This window comes from Palaemon carinicauda, chromosome 44 (assembly GCF_036898095.1).
Source record: "Palaemon carinicauda isolate YSFRI2023 chromosome 44, ASM3689809v2, whole genome shotgun sequence".
NCBI lineage: Eukaryota > Metazoa > Arthropoda > Malacostraca > Decapoda > Palaemonidae > Palaemon > Palaemon carinicauda.
In genome coordinates this window covers 615,373-630,372 of record NC_090768.1, presented here as the reverse complement: position 1 = coordinate 630,372, position 15,000 = coordinate 615,373, and the positions used below count along the sequence as shown (strand labels likewise).

The window sequence follows — 15,000 nt, the reverse complement described above, 5'->3', positions numbered from 1 at the left end:
ACATGAAATTTAAACAAAGAACCATAATATATATTTCGTGTTCTCTTACCTTTCTCAGCGACTACAGTAGGCACGGTGCTGGTGTGCATTATGGCAAGGAGTGTATTAACAAGAGGATCTGACTAGATAATTCTTTTCCAAATTACAAACTCCTGTATGATAACTGGTAATCTTTATGTTTCAATTTTCTTCTCAATATGCTGTATTACAAATATCTTTAATAAAGGTTTTGGGCTTAATACTGGAGCAAGTTTCTTAAATTGAGCAACACTTCAGTGGGATTAAAAATACCTAAAATACTAATAAAATCATATGTAATCTTGAGAGATCGTCGTCGTTTCACAAAGAAATATATTCTAAAACTGAGAAAGTTTCCGTTTGGTAAAGAATGGCTTCTCTTCAAGCTGAGGTCGTCAGGATGGGTTGGCAGTCGGCTAACGACAATTGTTAAGGAACCCAAGGTCCGTGATTGACAATCCAGGCTTCTAAGCGAGCGTGGGCTGGTTGGCAAGCAGCATCCCTACGAGAGTTCAAAACACACCTGTCACTTATAACCTTGAACCAAGAACAAGTTAAACTTATGGCACTTAAACAGCAGCCAAGACAGGCCCAACTTGAACCTAGGGTTACACTTTCCCCTCCTATGCACCGAGCAATACCACCTTCACTGGAATTTTCGGTCAAATTAGGGAAATCTATCTTCTTTGAATTAACACTACAACGAGCAGTGTACTTTGGATATGGTGAAATAACAATGAGGACGTATAGATAGTGACGACGAGAACGCTTTACAAGTGTCTCTACTGGACAACGGGTACCAGGGGCCGGCGTAACACTTTTGGTCAACAGTGCCAGATTGGCGCTACCTAATACAGGAATGTCTAAACTGATGCCCATGTACGATTGCACTCTTATGTTGGTTCAACGGCTAGAAATTTTTATCGGGGACCACATAGATATTTCCACTATTCAGCTCATCAAGGGTATCTTTTTCAATACTGTTATCCTTTTGTTCTAAGATTACATGAGACTTTAAAACAGGGCAAAAATTATCTATGACATTTGCTTCCTCAATATAACTTTCATTATTTTCTTATATCCTTGCCAGTTAATGCAACCTTCAAGGGAGATTGGATACGTGAAATGCTGCAAGACCAGACTACGTTGAGAATTCAAGGCCTGTAACAAAAGAAAACAGAAATTACTTATACAAATCCCTATATACACCCCTCTAATTTTACTAAAGTATGAAAAAGATCACCAATGCTAATATCATTAGATAAAGGTGACTTTTATGGTCTCACGTCTGGGATCCAAGATAATTATTCTGTTTGAAAACTGGACTCACTTATTCAATTTATAAATAACTATTGGCAACTACTTTCATAGTAAAATTTGCTTATTGAACGGAGTACTGTACACACAAACCACTGCGACGGTTTTTAAATCTACATATATGGTTTTGTAGTGCAAACATCACTAGTTGTTATTCTTTTCATGATATTACAGTTCTCTCAGTCTCCACTCTTTACATTTTGCATAAGTTTATATTTCGAGTTGTTATAATGCTGGCACCACTTACCAAGATACCAAGATGTACAGTATATATTAAATTCATTCAAATATAGCTAATCGACTTGAGTATTAGAATAACTGAAATCTATCACAATTGCTCTTCTGTTCATATAGAAACAAAGCACTACCTCCAAGTGTTCACATCAAATGTATTCTAATTGCTTACACAAAGACTAAAGCAGCGGTCCTCAAGTTCGGACACCAGAGGAATTTACTGAGGCCACCAAGCTAGAGAGATTTTTCAATGGAAACAATTTAAACTGTAGGCTATTGCCACCCTTCATTATCAACATTTACTACATCGGTTATTTGTAAATGATTGAGTGCCCTACTATTCATTAAAGGGAATTTGTGTGATTAACTGACAAAAAAAAATTGCTTCTGGAGAAAAAAGATGAGCAAGAATTTCCAATTTTAAAATCATCAACTGATGACTGAATACACTTTTCATTATTATAAAATTTCTTCTTCGCCATACTTTGCTACTATATCCAATTCCTCCATATCTAGACGAATAAGCTTGCTGCATCATACAATGGTCAATTTGTTTGAGAACCAATATACCATAGGTCTTCAGCCCACTGAAATAAATAACTACAAAAATAAGATAACCGGTTACCGGCAGTGTTACAGTACTACATCTACCGGGCAATTTGCACCCTACCATCTTCCACTACAAGCGTTAGCCCTGTGGGTTAATATTTTGGTGTTATTTTAATTATCTAACTAATCACCTAGTTCCAAACGGTTTTTACTAATTTCCTTTTATAATAATAAATGTTTAGTGATTTTTATCATATTTCATAATACCAATAGTTAGATGATAAAAAAATGGATGATAGATATCACACTATAGCAGAAAATGGGTGATAAATATAATACTATTTGCAGTACCAGATAACTATTGGACATCGAATCTGTAACTTGAAAGATTTCTAAAAGACATCGCCCTTATGAATCCATAGGATTTAAGTAGCTCTCTGAATTCAGAGGAGAGCAAAGACCTTGATTAAGCAATCATTGCAGGAATTCTAAATGACGTCATTGGTTACCATAAATTGGACGACGTAAGAGTAAGAAAGGAAGACGAGGGATTTCAATTTCAAGATTTGGTTTCAAATTGTTACTTAATAACAATGTAAGAGATGCACTACAGAAACAGATGAAAATTACGTTGACCTCAGTATTAAAGATGCCTATTTTCATATATATATATATATATATATATATATATATATATATATATATATATATATTATATATATATATATATATGTATGTATGTATGTATGTATGTATGTATGTATGTATATATATATAATATATATATAGACATATACATATATAAATTATATAATATATAATACAGTATATAATATATATATATATTATATATATAATATATAATATACATAATATATACATATAATATATATATTATATATATCATATATATATATATATATATATATATTATATATCATATATATATTACATATATATATTATATATATTATATATTATATAATTACATATATATACATATTACATATATATATATATATATTATATATACATTATATATATAAATATATATATATATATATATATATATATATATATATATATATATATATATATTCATATAGTCAAATAAAAATAAAAATAACTAGGTACATAATATATATAATTCAAAAGCAATGTAGAATTGTATGAGAGAAAATCAAAGAAAAAAACAAAGGTAAACGTTCCGTCAATAGGAATCAAGACTCAGCGGAAATTTGTGGTGTAATAAAAAATACATTAGATATTTTGAGAATCAAGAAAAATAGTTAAGTTTAATTAAATCAACGAACAGAGGTAAATAATCAATTAACTGGTATATTTCGAGTTGGTCTGCGTTCTATATATGTATGTATACACTATATGTATAAATACTGGATATATTCATATATACATTAATTCAGACCACAAAAATTTTATATGTATGTATGTATATATATATATATATATATATATATATATATATATTATTTATATATTATATCTATATATATTATATTTATATATATATATATATATATATATATATATATATATATATATTTATATATTATATCTATATATATCATATTTATATATATATATATATATATATATATATATATATATATATATATATATATATATATATATTTATATATTACATTTATATATGTATATATATAAATGTATACATGCTATATAAACACATATGCCTATTTACGTATGTATGACTGCAAGATGCATAATTGAAACTTCACCTTTGCTTTATGTTTATTTTGTTGAACATTATAGTGGGGGAAATACAATGTTAAAAGGTCTCCATCGGTCCACAACACTCGACTTAATTGGCCGTCCGTATGCAATGTCTGGCCCCTCCATTACCATCACCTAGTCAATACAAATGCAGCAGACGTATTGAATCCGTAGTTCCTAGTTCAACGCCAACCAGACAGTCTATGGCGTCATTGCCCAAGGGCACCAAGGATTCCACAAACCGAAGGAGCGTAAGGTTGAGGTAGCCCGTATAGCATGCTAATTTTGGAGCGCACACCAGGTCTAGGAAGCGCTCCATCCATTTTTCGTTCTAAGGTTCAAATCGAGGGACAAGTGTTACACGATAAAGGCTATATAATAGCGATGCTAACCATAAGAGGCTTTCGGCAAGGTCTAATGATATCCAGTTTGATTACTAATTTGTTTTGCCATGTTTATCAAAGGGCTCAGTTATGATGTATTGGCTAAATCCCTGCCCCACCCCAACTCTCTTTCCATAACGTGTTCTACTACTTCATAGATTTTAAGAATCTCAAGAATTACTTGAAAAAATAAGAACTTTCCGGCTTACACAGGATATTGCAAATTAAATTATGGAGTTGTACAGAACTCAAAACACTCGAATCATAAATGCATCCAAAAGGTATGACACATATATCTTTTTTGAGTAACTTCAGCAAGGTATTAAGAGATTGTTACCAATTCTTGATTCAGGAGACATCTCTTAAGAGAAAGCAAAGGCATCTCAGATCAGATCTTGACTCGTTGTGACCACACAAACCTAAAACATTATAATGCATCCAACGGACCTTTAAAATGAAAGGCATATTTTAAATGCCAGATTTGAGGAAACCATGAATAGTATGTCATGCAGAATGTTTCAATATCGACTTATATAAGATGTAGCCTACATTAAAAAATTAATCATATTGGGAAAAGGGTATAAACAAGACTAAGTAAGCATGGTAAACAAGCCACAAACTGACACAAATTAGAAGGGAAATAACTTACTGCAGTTAGTGGTCCCCAAGCTAACAATAAAGAAACAAAGTTATGAGCCTTTCAATTAAAGGCATATTATTACACAATGAACTAGAGGGGCACTCAGAGAGCATGCGTTCGCCATGCCAAGCATTTTGCTTTTAATTCCACTTCGTACTTTTACTTCGGTCATAGCCCACATGTCCATCAAGTTTCGTTGAAATTGGTTCAGTATTTTTTTTGCGTAACGTTATTCGCATACAAAAAATAAACTAACATAATATTTGCAATTTATTCTAACAATAAAACTAATTTTAAAGTATTGTTGCGTACTTGGACTTTGATGCACTTTATCCAAAATGTTAGATTTATTCTTTGGTTGTACCCAACTTAACTACAAAGTTCGGTCCAAATCGATTCAGTAGTTTTTGTGTTACAAAAAAACGACTTAAGCGATTAGCTTTACACTGTGGAGCATGAATAAGGCAAAGCCCGTCGACAGAAATGGCGGCAAAATAAGAACCAATTGCCAACTCTAAAAAGCCCATACACTAAAAAGTGATTGCATAGCTACTTTATGAAAACTAAAACATATTCTGGAAGACGATCAAACAATTAGCTTTTTTCAAAATTACGATTATTTCAGCTCCCCGGATGTTGGTGATGTAAGAGATTAGCATAAATATATTACAACGATGTTAGAACAAAGGCTTTGGAGCATGTTCGTCAATACTGCCTAGCTTTCGGGAAATAGCGAGATATACTGTTAGGCTACAATTTGGAACATTTATGTGAAACCAATAAGAAAGCTTGTAGTAATAAGTATTTACTTAAAGTAGATTGTTAAGGAGTATAATTAAAGATTTGCCAAACAAGAACTTGAATTTACTTTAATTTAATACTATTTTCTTTGTATTACAACACCTGTCGATGTTCTTAGGAAATTTCGAATAACTACCAACCATATTTCATATTCGTGAAGCAGATATATAAGAAAAAAAAATTGTATCCTCAGCAAGTTGTAAAATTTTACTTCCAAGGTCAACAATCATGTCTCTAGGAGTACAAAATACCCTAGTGCAACTAGACATGACGCTGTGGATCACCAAAAATGGTAGACCAGGGTCAACAAATCGCAACCAATAACTCTATTGTTTACCAACTGGACTGAAAAGGTTAGATATTTTGTCTCCATTACAAGGCCATCACCATCAATAGTAAATAATATAAAAAAAACAGCATTACTGTTAAGATTGTCTTAGATCCAGTTAAAGAGAATTAACTGACTTGATAAGACATTTCCAGTAATAGATTGCAAAGAGTTTTTGTTGATAGGCACTATATTCTGTATAGGAATGTGATAACTGGTGTTAATCAGGATACTGTTCTTGGCCCATTACTTTTAATACTACACACACACACACACACACACGTGGTTTGGCCTGGAAAACAAGCTTGTTGCATATGCAGATGATGCTACTCTCTTTGCATCACTTCCATCACCAGAATGTAGATCTGGCGTTGCTGAATCCCTTAATAGAGATCTGGCTAACAATCAGTGCATGGTGCAAAGTGTGGGGCATGAAGTTGAACCCTAACAAAAGTGTGATTGTAAATAGGTGAAGGACAGTGACTCCTCAACATCCAGCTCTCAGCACTGATACGGTTTCTTCAACTCTATAAGACTTAAAATTTTGTGTGTGATTCTTGGTTGCAAATTTACTTTTGATAACACATTCGGCCTCTTTCTTCTTCAACGGCACAAAAATTTGCTTAGAGAAAATCTTAAAATTTTCTGTGATCTACGTATTCTGAATAAGTTTTAATTCTTTCATTCTGCCTTGTTTCGAGTTTTACGGTCGTTGAAAAAAAACGAACTCATCTGCCTTTTGAAAGTGAGGATAAGATACAAAGAACAAGAGAGAGTAGGCGACTGCATCTAACAGGCGAGTATATGTAAAGTGCTATGCGTGTTTTAGTTGCCGAATCTCACCTTAATTGATTGGATAAAAATTAATTTCTTATTCCGGATTTTGATATTAAATTAAGCTCTTGGTACCGTCGTTCAGCTAGTTCTAATCATCCTTTGCATTCAGATCTTCCCACACAGTACGCAATAGGTATACAGTTAATTCTAAAGTCATAAGGCTCAATACTACATAGTACTCTAGAAGTTTCATTCCAGCTACGACCAGACACTGGAATGATCTCCCTAATCGGGAAATTGAATCGGTGGAACTTTAAAAGTTCAAAGTTGCAGCAAACGTTTTATGTTGAACATGAGACTTCATAGTTTATATATGATAGATCTATTCTAATGTTGTTACTGATGTTAAAATATCTTATGTTAATCATTCATTACTTCATGTACTTTATTCATTTCCTCTCCTCAATGGGCTATATTCCTTGTTAGAACTCTTGGTCTTATATAATCCTGCTTTTCCAACTAGAGTTATAGATTAACTAATAATAATAATAATAATAATAATAATAATAATAATAATAATAAATTAATTTAAAAACATTCAGATAGTTCAAGATCTTATTTTCGAAAAAATAACAATACAGGAAGCTGAGGGAAAAATTGGAAAACAATTGTCAGCATATTAGTATTAAACTTGAAATCATATACGAAGTAAATAATTATTTCTATAAAGTAAAAGACTTTCCTTCCAATCTAAAAATTTTAATTAATATACTATTACAATGATATTGGAATAATACTGAAATTGTAGGTTCTTATTGACATTTGCTATTTATTAAAGACTATTTTGACTACTATGATAAGATGAAGACTTCCTAGGAAGTTATTCTGACTAAAAATCATTTGCTTATCTTCATGATGTTTGGTGGGCGGAGTTGATTTTCTTGAAATATTTTTTGTCGTTTAGGTTTAGTACCACCATTTTGTCAACTAACACCACCTTCCCATTCATGTACGTATACATAGAAACAAGTACGTAAAGTATATATAAACATATATATAAAAATATATATACATTATATATATACATATACACATATATACACATATACACATATACACATATATCATACATATATACACATATACACATATCATACATATATACACATACACGTATATCATACATATATACACATACAGTATATATATATACACATATATAATTATATATACATGTACACTGCATATATTGTAAATATTTATATATAAAAGTACATATATAAACACATACATAAATATACATATACATAGTATAAAGATATAAATATGGGCATATATATATATATATATATATATATATATATATATATATATATATATATATATATATATATATATATATATATGTGTGTGTGTGTGTGTGTGTATTTATATACACATATATATGCATATACACGTCTATAAATATTTATGCATATATAGATGTACAAACATATACAGTGCATACAAACACACACACACACACACACACATATATATATATATATATATATATATGTAAATATACAAATTTATACACTATGTATATACATATACACATTAAAGATCTATTAAAGGGTATTTATGACTTGTTTGAAAAAATTAGTTAGTGTACAAGTAATATATATATATATATATATATATATATATATATATATATATATATATATATATATATATATAGTATATATATATATATATATATATATATGAACATATATCACAAGCACAAGCGGGTACTTGTCTTAATCTTCTCTCTCTCTTGATAGCTCAGTCGGTAGAGTCGTTGCTGGCATGGTTTACGGCCCACAGGCGGAGGTTCGAATCTCCACCCGGCCAGAAGCTGTTACCATAAAATGAATTCCAAGTGGATATATATTCCCAAAATAGAATTCGGTATTGAATGCCATTCGTGGGTTGATATATATATATATATATATATATATATATATATATATATATATATATAACATATTTAAATGTTCACACATAATATATGTACATAATTACACACAATATATATATATATATATATATATATATGTATATATATATATATATATATATATTATATATATATGTATAGTGTACTACAAATATATATATATATATATATATATATATATATATATATATATATATGTATAGTGTACTACAAATATATATATATATATATATATATATATATACATATATTTCAATTGTTCATTACTTTTTATATCATTTATTTATTTCCTTATTCCTTTTCCCCACTCGACTATTTTTCCCTGTTGGATTCCTTGAGCTTATAGGATATTGCTTTACCAACTAGGGCTGTAGCTTAGCTAATAATAATAATAATAATAATAATAATAATAATAATAATAATAACACACACACACACACATATATATTGTATTATAGCCACGAAAGGAAAAATGAAAAATACTTGATTGGAGTAAGTACTTTCATCCACTCAGGACATTATCAAACTCAGCAATGAGAATACATATACTTCTTCTTATACAAAGACCTCGTATTTATACAGGAGAAGGGGATCCAACAGCTGTCAGTTTCTTAATAATTCCGGAGAAGTCAGATTTTAGATAAAAGGATAATACTGGATTAACGGAAAACACACCTGGGCTTAGATTCAAATTTCTACCTTGAGTACAGAAGATTAAAAAGGATTCAACAATATTCTTTTGGAAATAGTCATTTACATGGATTACTTTTTCCGTCTTTGACCAACCAATTCTGTGACTTGACCCTAACCAGTGGGAGGCCAAGGCATTATTAAGAGAACCCCTGGAGACGGCCACCTGATGCTGTTTTAATCTGACTGGTATACTTTTTGATGTTTGGCCAACATAAAATAGGTTACACTCTGAACAAGGAATGCTATATATTACATTATTATCATTTCCAGAACTATTCCTAATTAACATGTTTTTTAATGTACAATTATATTTAAACACTACAGCAATGTCTAGTTTTTTTCAAAAGGGGTATAACATCTAAAAAACAAACATGAAATGGCAAACAAATCATATTATTAATAGTTTCCTTCCTCTCTAATTGGACACTATAAATGTTTTCTTAGCCTTATTCATACATATTTCCAAGAAATATTTGGGATAACAAAGATCTGCTGCAATTTTTTGTATTTTAGTGAACTCCTCCTCTATGTAATCTGGGCTACAAATTCTCAATGCCTTAAGGTACATGGAGGAAAAAACTGAATGCTTTATATTTTTAGAGTGACCGGAGTAAAAATGTATATGAAAAATTATTTGTTGGCTTTCTATATATGGAAAACTTAAATTTATCTGTTTCTCTAACTATTAAAACGTCTAAAAATGGGATGCGGTTATTTTCTTAATTTTCTATAGTGAATTTTATTGATGGTACTAATGAATTAATGATTGAAACAAAACCCTCAAGATTAGAATTTTCTTTTAAAATACCTAGATCATCATCAAGTTTATATTTATACTATGGATGAAAGTACTTACTCCAATCAAGTCTTTTTCATTTTTCCTTTCGTGGCTATAATACATTTTATATTCATCACGTGTCAGCTTTCGTGATTTCTACATATATATATATATATATATATATATATATATATATATATATGTATATATATATATATATGTATAATTATATATATGTATAATTATATATATATATGTATATATATATATATATATATATATATATATATATATATATATATATATATATATATATACACACACATACAAATAAATATCATATGGGGTTTTTGCGGTCGTATTTTATGAATCTGGGGAATTTTAACAAATTTCCTTTGGAAATGGTAGTTGAATACTATAACAAGTTGAATATTGTAACAAACTCCGTTCCCCTTCCACCTTGTTTCTAACAATATTAGAAGCAAGACGGTGAGATGTTGAAGAGAGAAGACCAATACTGACTAACGTTTTGGTGTGGATGCTAGATATCTAAGGTATGGACTCAAATATTTTTCTCTATGGTCTCCACAATCTAGGTCAAGTTATGTTAAGGAAGATTAAGCTAGGATGTATTCCTATAATTATGGTATCAGGTGCCCTGAGATGGAAGACCTGTGGACCTTTAAGCTCGTCGTCGGAGCTTGGAGACTATTCAAAAACTACAGTATGTGTGGTGGGGAGAAAACTTAAGTTGAAATATACAAGATAATAGGAACAGAAGTGCGAACGGAGTTATGAGTCAAAAGGAAACTACAAAGATCTTTTGTTATATGCCTATTGGGCACTGCTCGAGGGGTCCTGACCACAATAAGCCCCTAGGCCTAGGGTGATATGGCCTGGTTGAAATTACAATATAGGTAGACATAGCCTTAAAAGGTTAGGTAAGAACACTTCATCGTGTCATTCATTTTAGTTTTCACCCGTTTCCAACAATGGTTAGATAAAGAAGCGCGTTTAATTCCATCGGAAATTAGTGTCGTCAATTGTCTAAATTAAGTCTAAAATTATCAGAAACACATTATTCCACATTCATACTACATTAATGATAAAACTAACACTTACCAAAAAATATTTTGAACTACAATGCAAGTAATTTTAGGCAATGCCAAAAAATTTACAGTAAATTGTAAAATTGAAATCCTTAGCATTAATACCCAACTGGAATACCATTTGAAATAACATCACATGTCTAAAGGCTGGTTTACACGGTCGAACGGTTAGTTGTCCGTCGGACAAGTGTTTGAAGTGATATTCGAACGTGTGAACGGGGTGTTTGGTTGTCAAACATGTTTGCCGACGGTTCGAAGAAAGCTTTATTGTCCACAAACCTTATACATCTTTGGCTGACTCCACCTCTTCAAACCGTTTGACAAGCAGGTTCGACGAACCTATAGACCATGTATACCCCACTTAATGGGTTATTTTCAGAGCCAATAATCAAGATCTTTCTATATTATACAACAATTTAGGGAACCAACATTCTCATATTATAAATAACACTACTTTAAACACTTCACTCCCTCCCGCTTAAAACTTAAGTTGGAATCCAACATAAAACAGAAGAATCTCAAGTCTATGGAGTTTAGGGCTAAAGAGAGAGTTTGATAGCTTTCCAATCCTGAGTCGCGTTTACAGTTTGTGTGGCATTACTGTTCACACATACCACAAAGACCTTTTTTTTCCTTCCTTTCTAATGCAAATGTCACTGGGAAAAACTACCTGGTATCCCTTAATTACTCTGGACAAAGGTAAACAAGAAAATGATATTGATTACAACTACATCAAGAATATAATTCCATAGCTTGGGAGTAGGAGGAAAGTCGCAGAACCGTGGAATTCGATAATTAAGTACTACTGGGTCCACATAAATTGGACGGACCCATGAATTTTGACCTTCTACACCAGGAAGTTGGTAAGTGTTTGGGTTGCACTAATAAGTAATAGGTACCACGTGATCACCTGCAACTACTTTCAAAGTTATAGACATTTTGAAATAGACTGCATGATCAAGACAGATGATAAAAGTGTGTTGAAAATCTCGCCACCAAGAAATGTAACTCACAACACATAAAATGTATAAACTGCACCAAGTTGAACAAAGCTGATAATCATATGGTGAATTCAAGAAACTGCTAATCTTATGGTTTGGAATTTAAGAGATTAGCAGAACATACGGACCATGGTTACCAAGGGTGTATTAACTTGTGGCTATGCAAATATTAAATCTGTTGGTAATCAAACAATTCACATTTGAGAATTGATAAATGAGAAATATTTCGTTCAAGAAGAAACTGAAGACTTTTGTTCTCTATGTACTTCGACATCGTTGATTTGACAATAAATACCAGTTATGCAGTGTGATTTGTATACGACAAACTGATCTTGTAGGTCCTGTAGAGTAGGGTTCCCATACGTGATAGGACCATGAAAACAGCCTTTAAATCAAGGAAAGAGGCTGGACAGCAAGATAGAAGAGAGGAAGTGGAGCTGAGGCAAGCAAAAAGATAAAAACGCGAATGCAGCTAAAAGATCTTTTAGTAGAATATACAGTACACTTCATGGAAACAAACTGGGGACCTCTTTCGCCATGCACTCTACTCAGGATGCCTGAAAAATTGATGGCGTTAGGTTGGTACAAATAAGTACCTGTCCATGCTGAATGATAAATACACTACCGTATATGTCTAGAAATATCCACTAGAGATCACGTGGGATTTCCTAAAACGCTACGTTATACCTTCAAAAAAAAAAAAAAAAAAAAAAAAACCAAGATTACTCATGAATAAGAGACAACTAAACATTAATTCTATGACTATTGCTTTGTTATTGAAACATGGCAAGTGAAATGGTTTCGTCATTGATACAAGATCTGTTTATTGATTAAATAAACGAAGCAAAACTTTCATGATATTCTTTAACGTTTTTAAATTCAACGGTAACTGAACTTTAAAATTTTAAACCGTAAAAAGCACTGTGAATAAAGATCTAAAATATCCCCACATGCTAAAACATGTTATTTTCATTACTTAATAATATTTTTCCAATTTCACTGTCAGAAAAAAATCTTAAGTAGCGTATCCAAGATCATATACTAACAGCTGCGGCTTTCCAATTTAATAATCTCCTACTTCACGTTTAATAGTGTTCAGCCATGTAGGTCTGGGTCTTCCAGCTCTTATAGTTCTAGTCTCTAGTGGAGCCCAATTGAAAGTTTGGTGAACTAATCTCTCTTGGAGAGTGCGAAGAGCATGCCCAAACCACCTCCATCTACTATACCAGAACATTTTGGAGCAATCACTGAATAAAACGATCTTTAAAAATATAGCTACAAGTTAGTTACTATTACAATAAATACCACGAAATATATATATATATATATATATATATATATATATATATATATATATATATATATACAAATACATGTGTATATATAAATACACACGCACACACAATCATCATCATCATCATCATCATTAGCCGTTATAGGTCAACTGCAGAACAAAGGCCTCAACCATGTCATTCCACTTGCGTCCGTTTATGGTCTTCTTATGCCACAAACTTTCTTAGTTCGGCAGTCCATTGGCTTCTCTTCCTTACAAATTCCGAATTCTTTGAAATAATTCCCTTGTACACTAAAACCAAGTTATAGAAATACACGATGCGACAGTCATTGTTGAAGCTAATTAAACCATCACTGAGCTATTTTCCCTGTTGGAGCCCCTGGGCTTGTAGCATCCTGCTTTTCCATCTACAGTAGGGTTGTAGCTTAGCAATTAATAATAATAATAATAATAATAATAATAATAATAATAATAATAATAATAATAATAATAATAATAATAATAATAATAAGGGCTGAACAAAATCCGTTAAAAGACTGAACAAGAATACTGTACAGTACTTTTCCAGACCTCGCACGAACACAATTTTCATGTTACTTAAGCTGCATGCTGATTGCAAACACCTAAGACTCACACCCAAGACCTAATACAGGTGCAGAGAATTAAAGAGAATGATCTTCAATAGGAGAGACTAATGTTTTGAACCTAAACAAAAGTACCATTACGAAAATAAAAATAAAAAAAATAATTTTTGTCATTTAGTGTGTTCATAACCAAACAAGAACCAGCAACAGTAAGATCAGAAACACCACACTATGATTAACAAAAAATTGAATAAAAAATTAAATAAAATTCTATTATATAAGGGATCCGTCATTTTTTGAAGGTACAAAAACCTCTTAGGCAATTTGCTATTTCGAAAATTTTATGCCCTCATAAAAGCGTAGGAAATTATCAATACATATAATAATAATAATAATAATAATAATAATAATAATAATAATAATAATAATAATAATAATAATAATAAACACATTCAATTTGTAAATAATGCACGTCATTTTTCAATAATAATAATAACAACAACAAACACCTTCAACGCACGAATAATGCACATCATTTTTCAAATTACTTTCCACGCTCTCCTTTCCGTTCTACTTTACAGCGTACCTCTCTGCAGCAGGATGCTTCTGCCGCCAAAGGATATCGACTCTGCAACGTCCGGAAGGATACTGCATATCCAGTAAGTAAAAAAAATCCTCTTTGACAACATAGCCGAGTCTTCGGCGACCATGAGATCCCCCTTCTCAGAGTCTTGTGACTCCGTAGACGTGTGATT

General features: G+C 31.3%; 1 protein-coding gene across 2 annotated transcripts in view; it reads right to left on the bottom strand.

Moving 5' to 3' along the window:
* LOC137634167 (uncharacterized) overlaps nucleotides 1-15,000 on the bottom strand; it is a 327,902-nt gene that overhangs the window by 239,832 nt on the left and 73,070 nt on the right. The window contains exons 1-2 of one of the 2 annotated variants that reach the window (XM_068366427.1): nucleotides 14,832-14,920; nucleotides 50-1,179 (exon numbers count right to left, since the gene is read on the bottom strand). In XM_068366427.1, the coding sequence (XP_068222528.1) occupies nucleotides 50-89 (40 nt within the window). In that variant the 5' untranslated portion in view covers nucleotides 90-1,179; nucleotides 14,832-14,920. Of the gene's footprint in view, nucleotides 1-49; nucleotides 1,180-14,831; nucleotides 14,921-15,000 lie in introns of those variants that run through there. The other variant, XM_068366426.1, reaches the window with a different exon arrangement.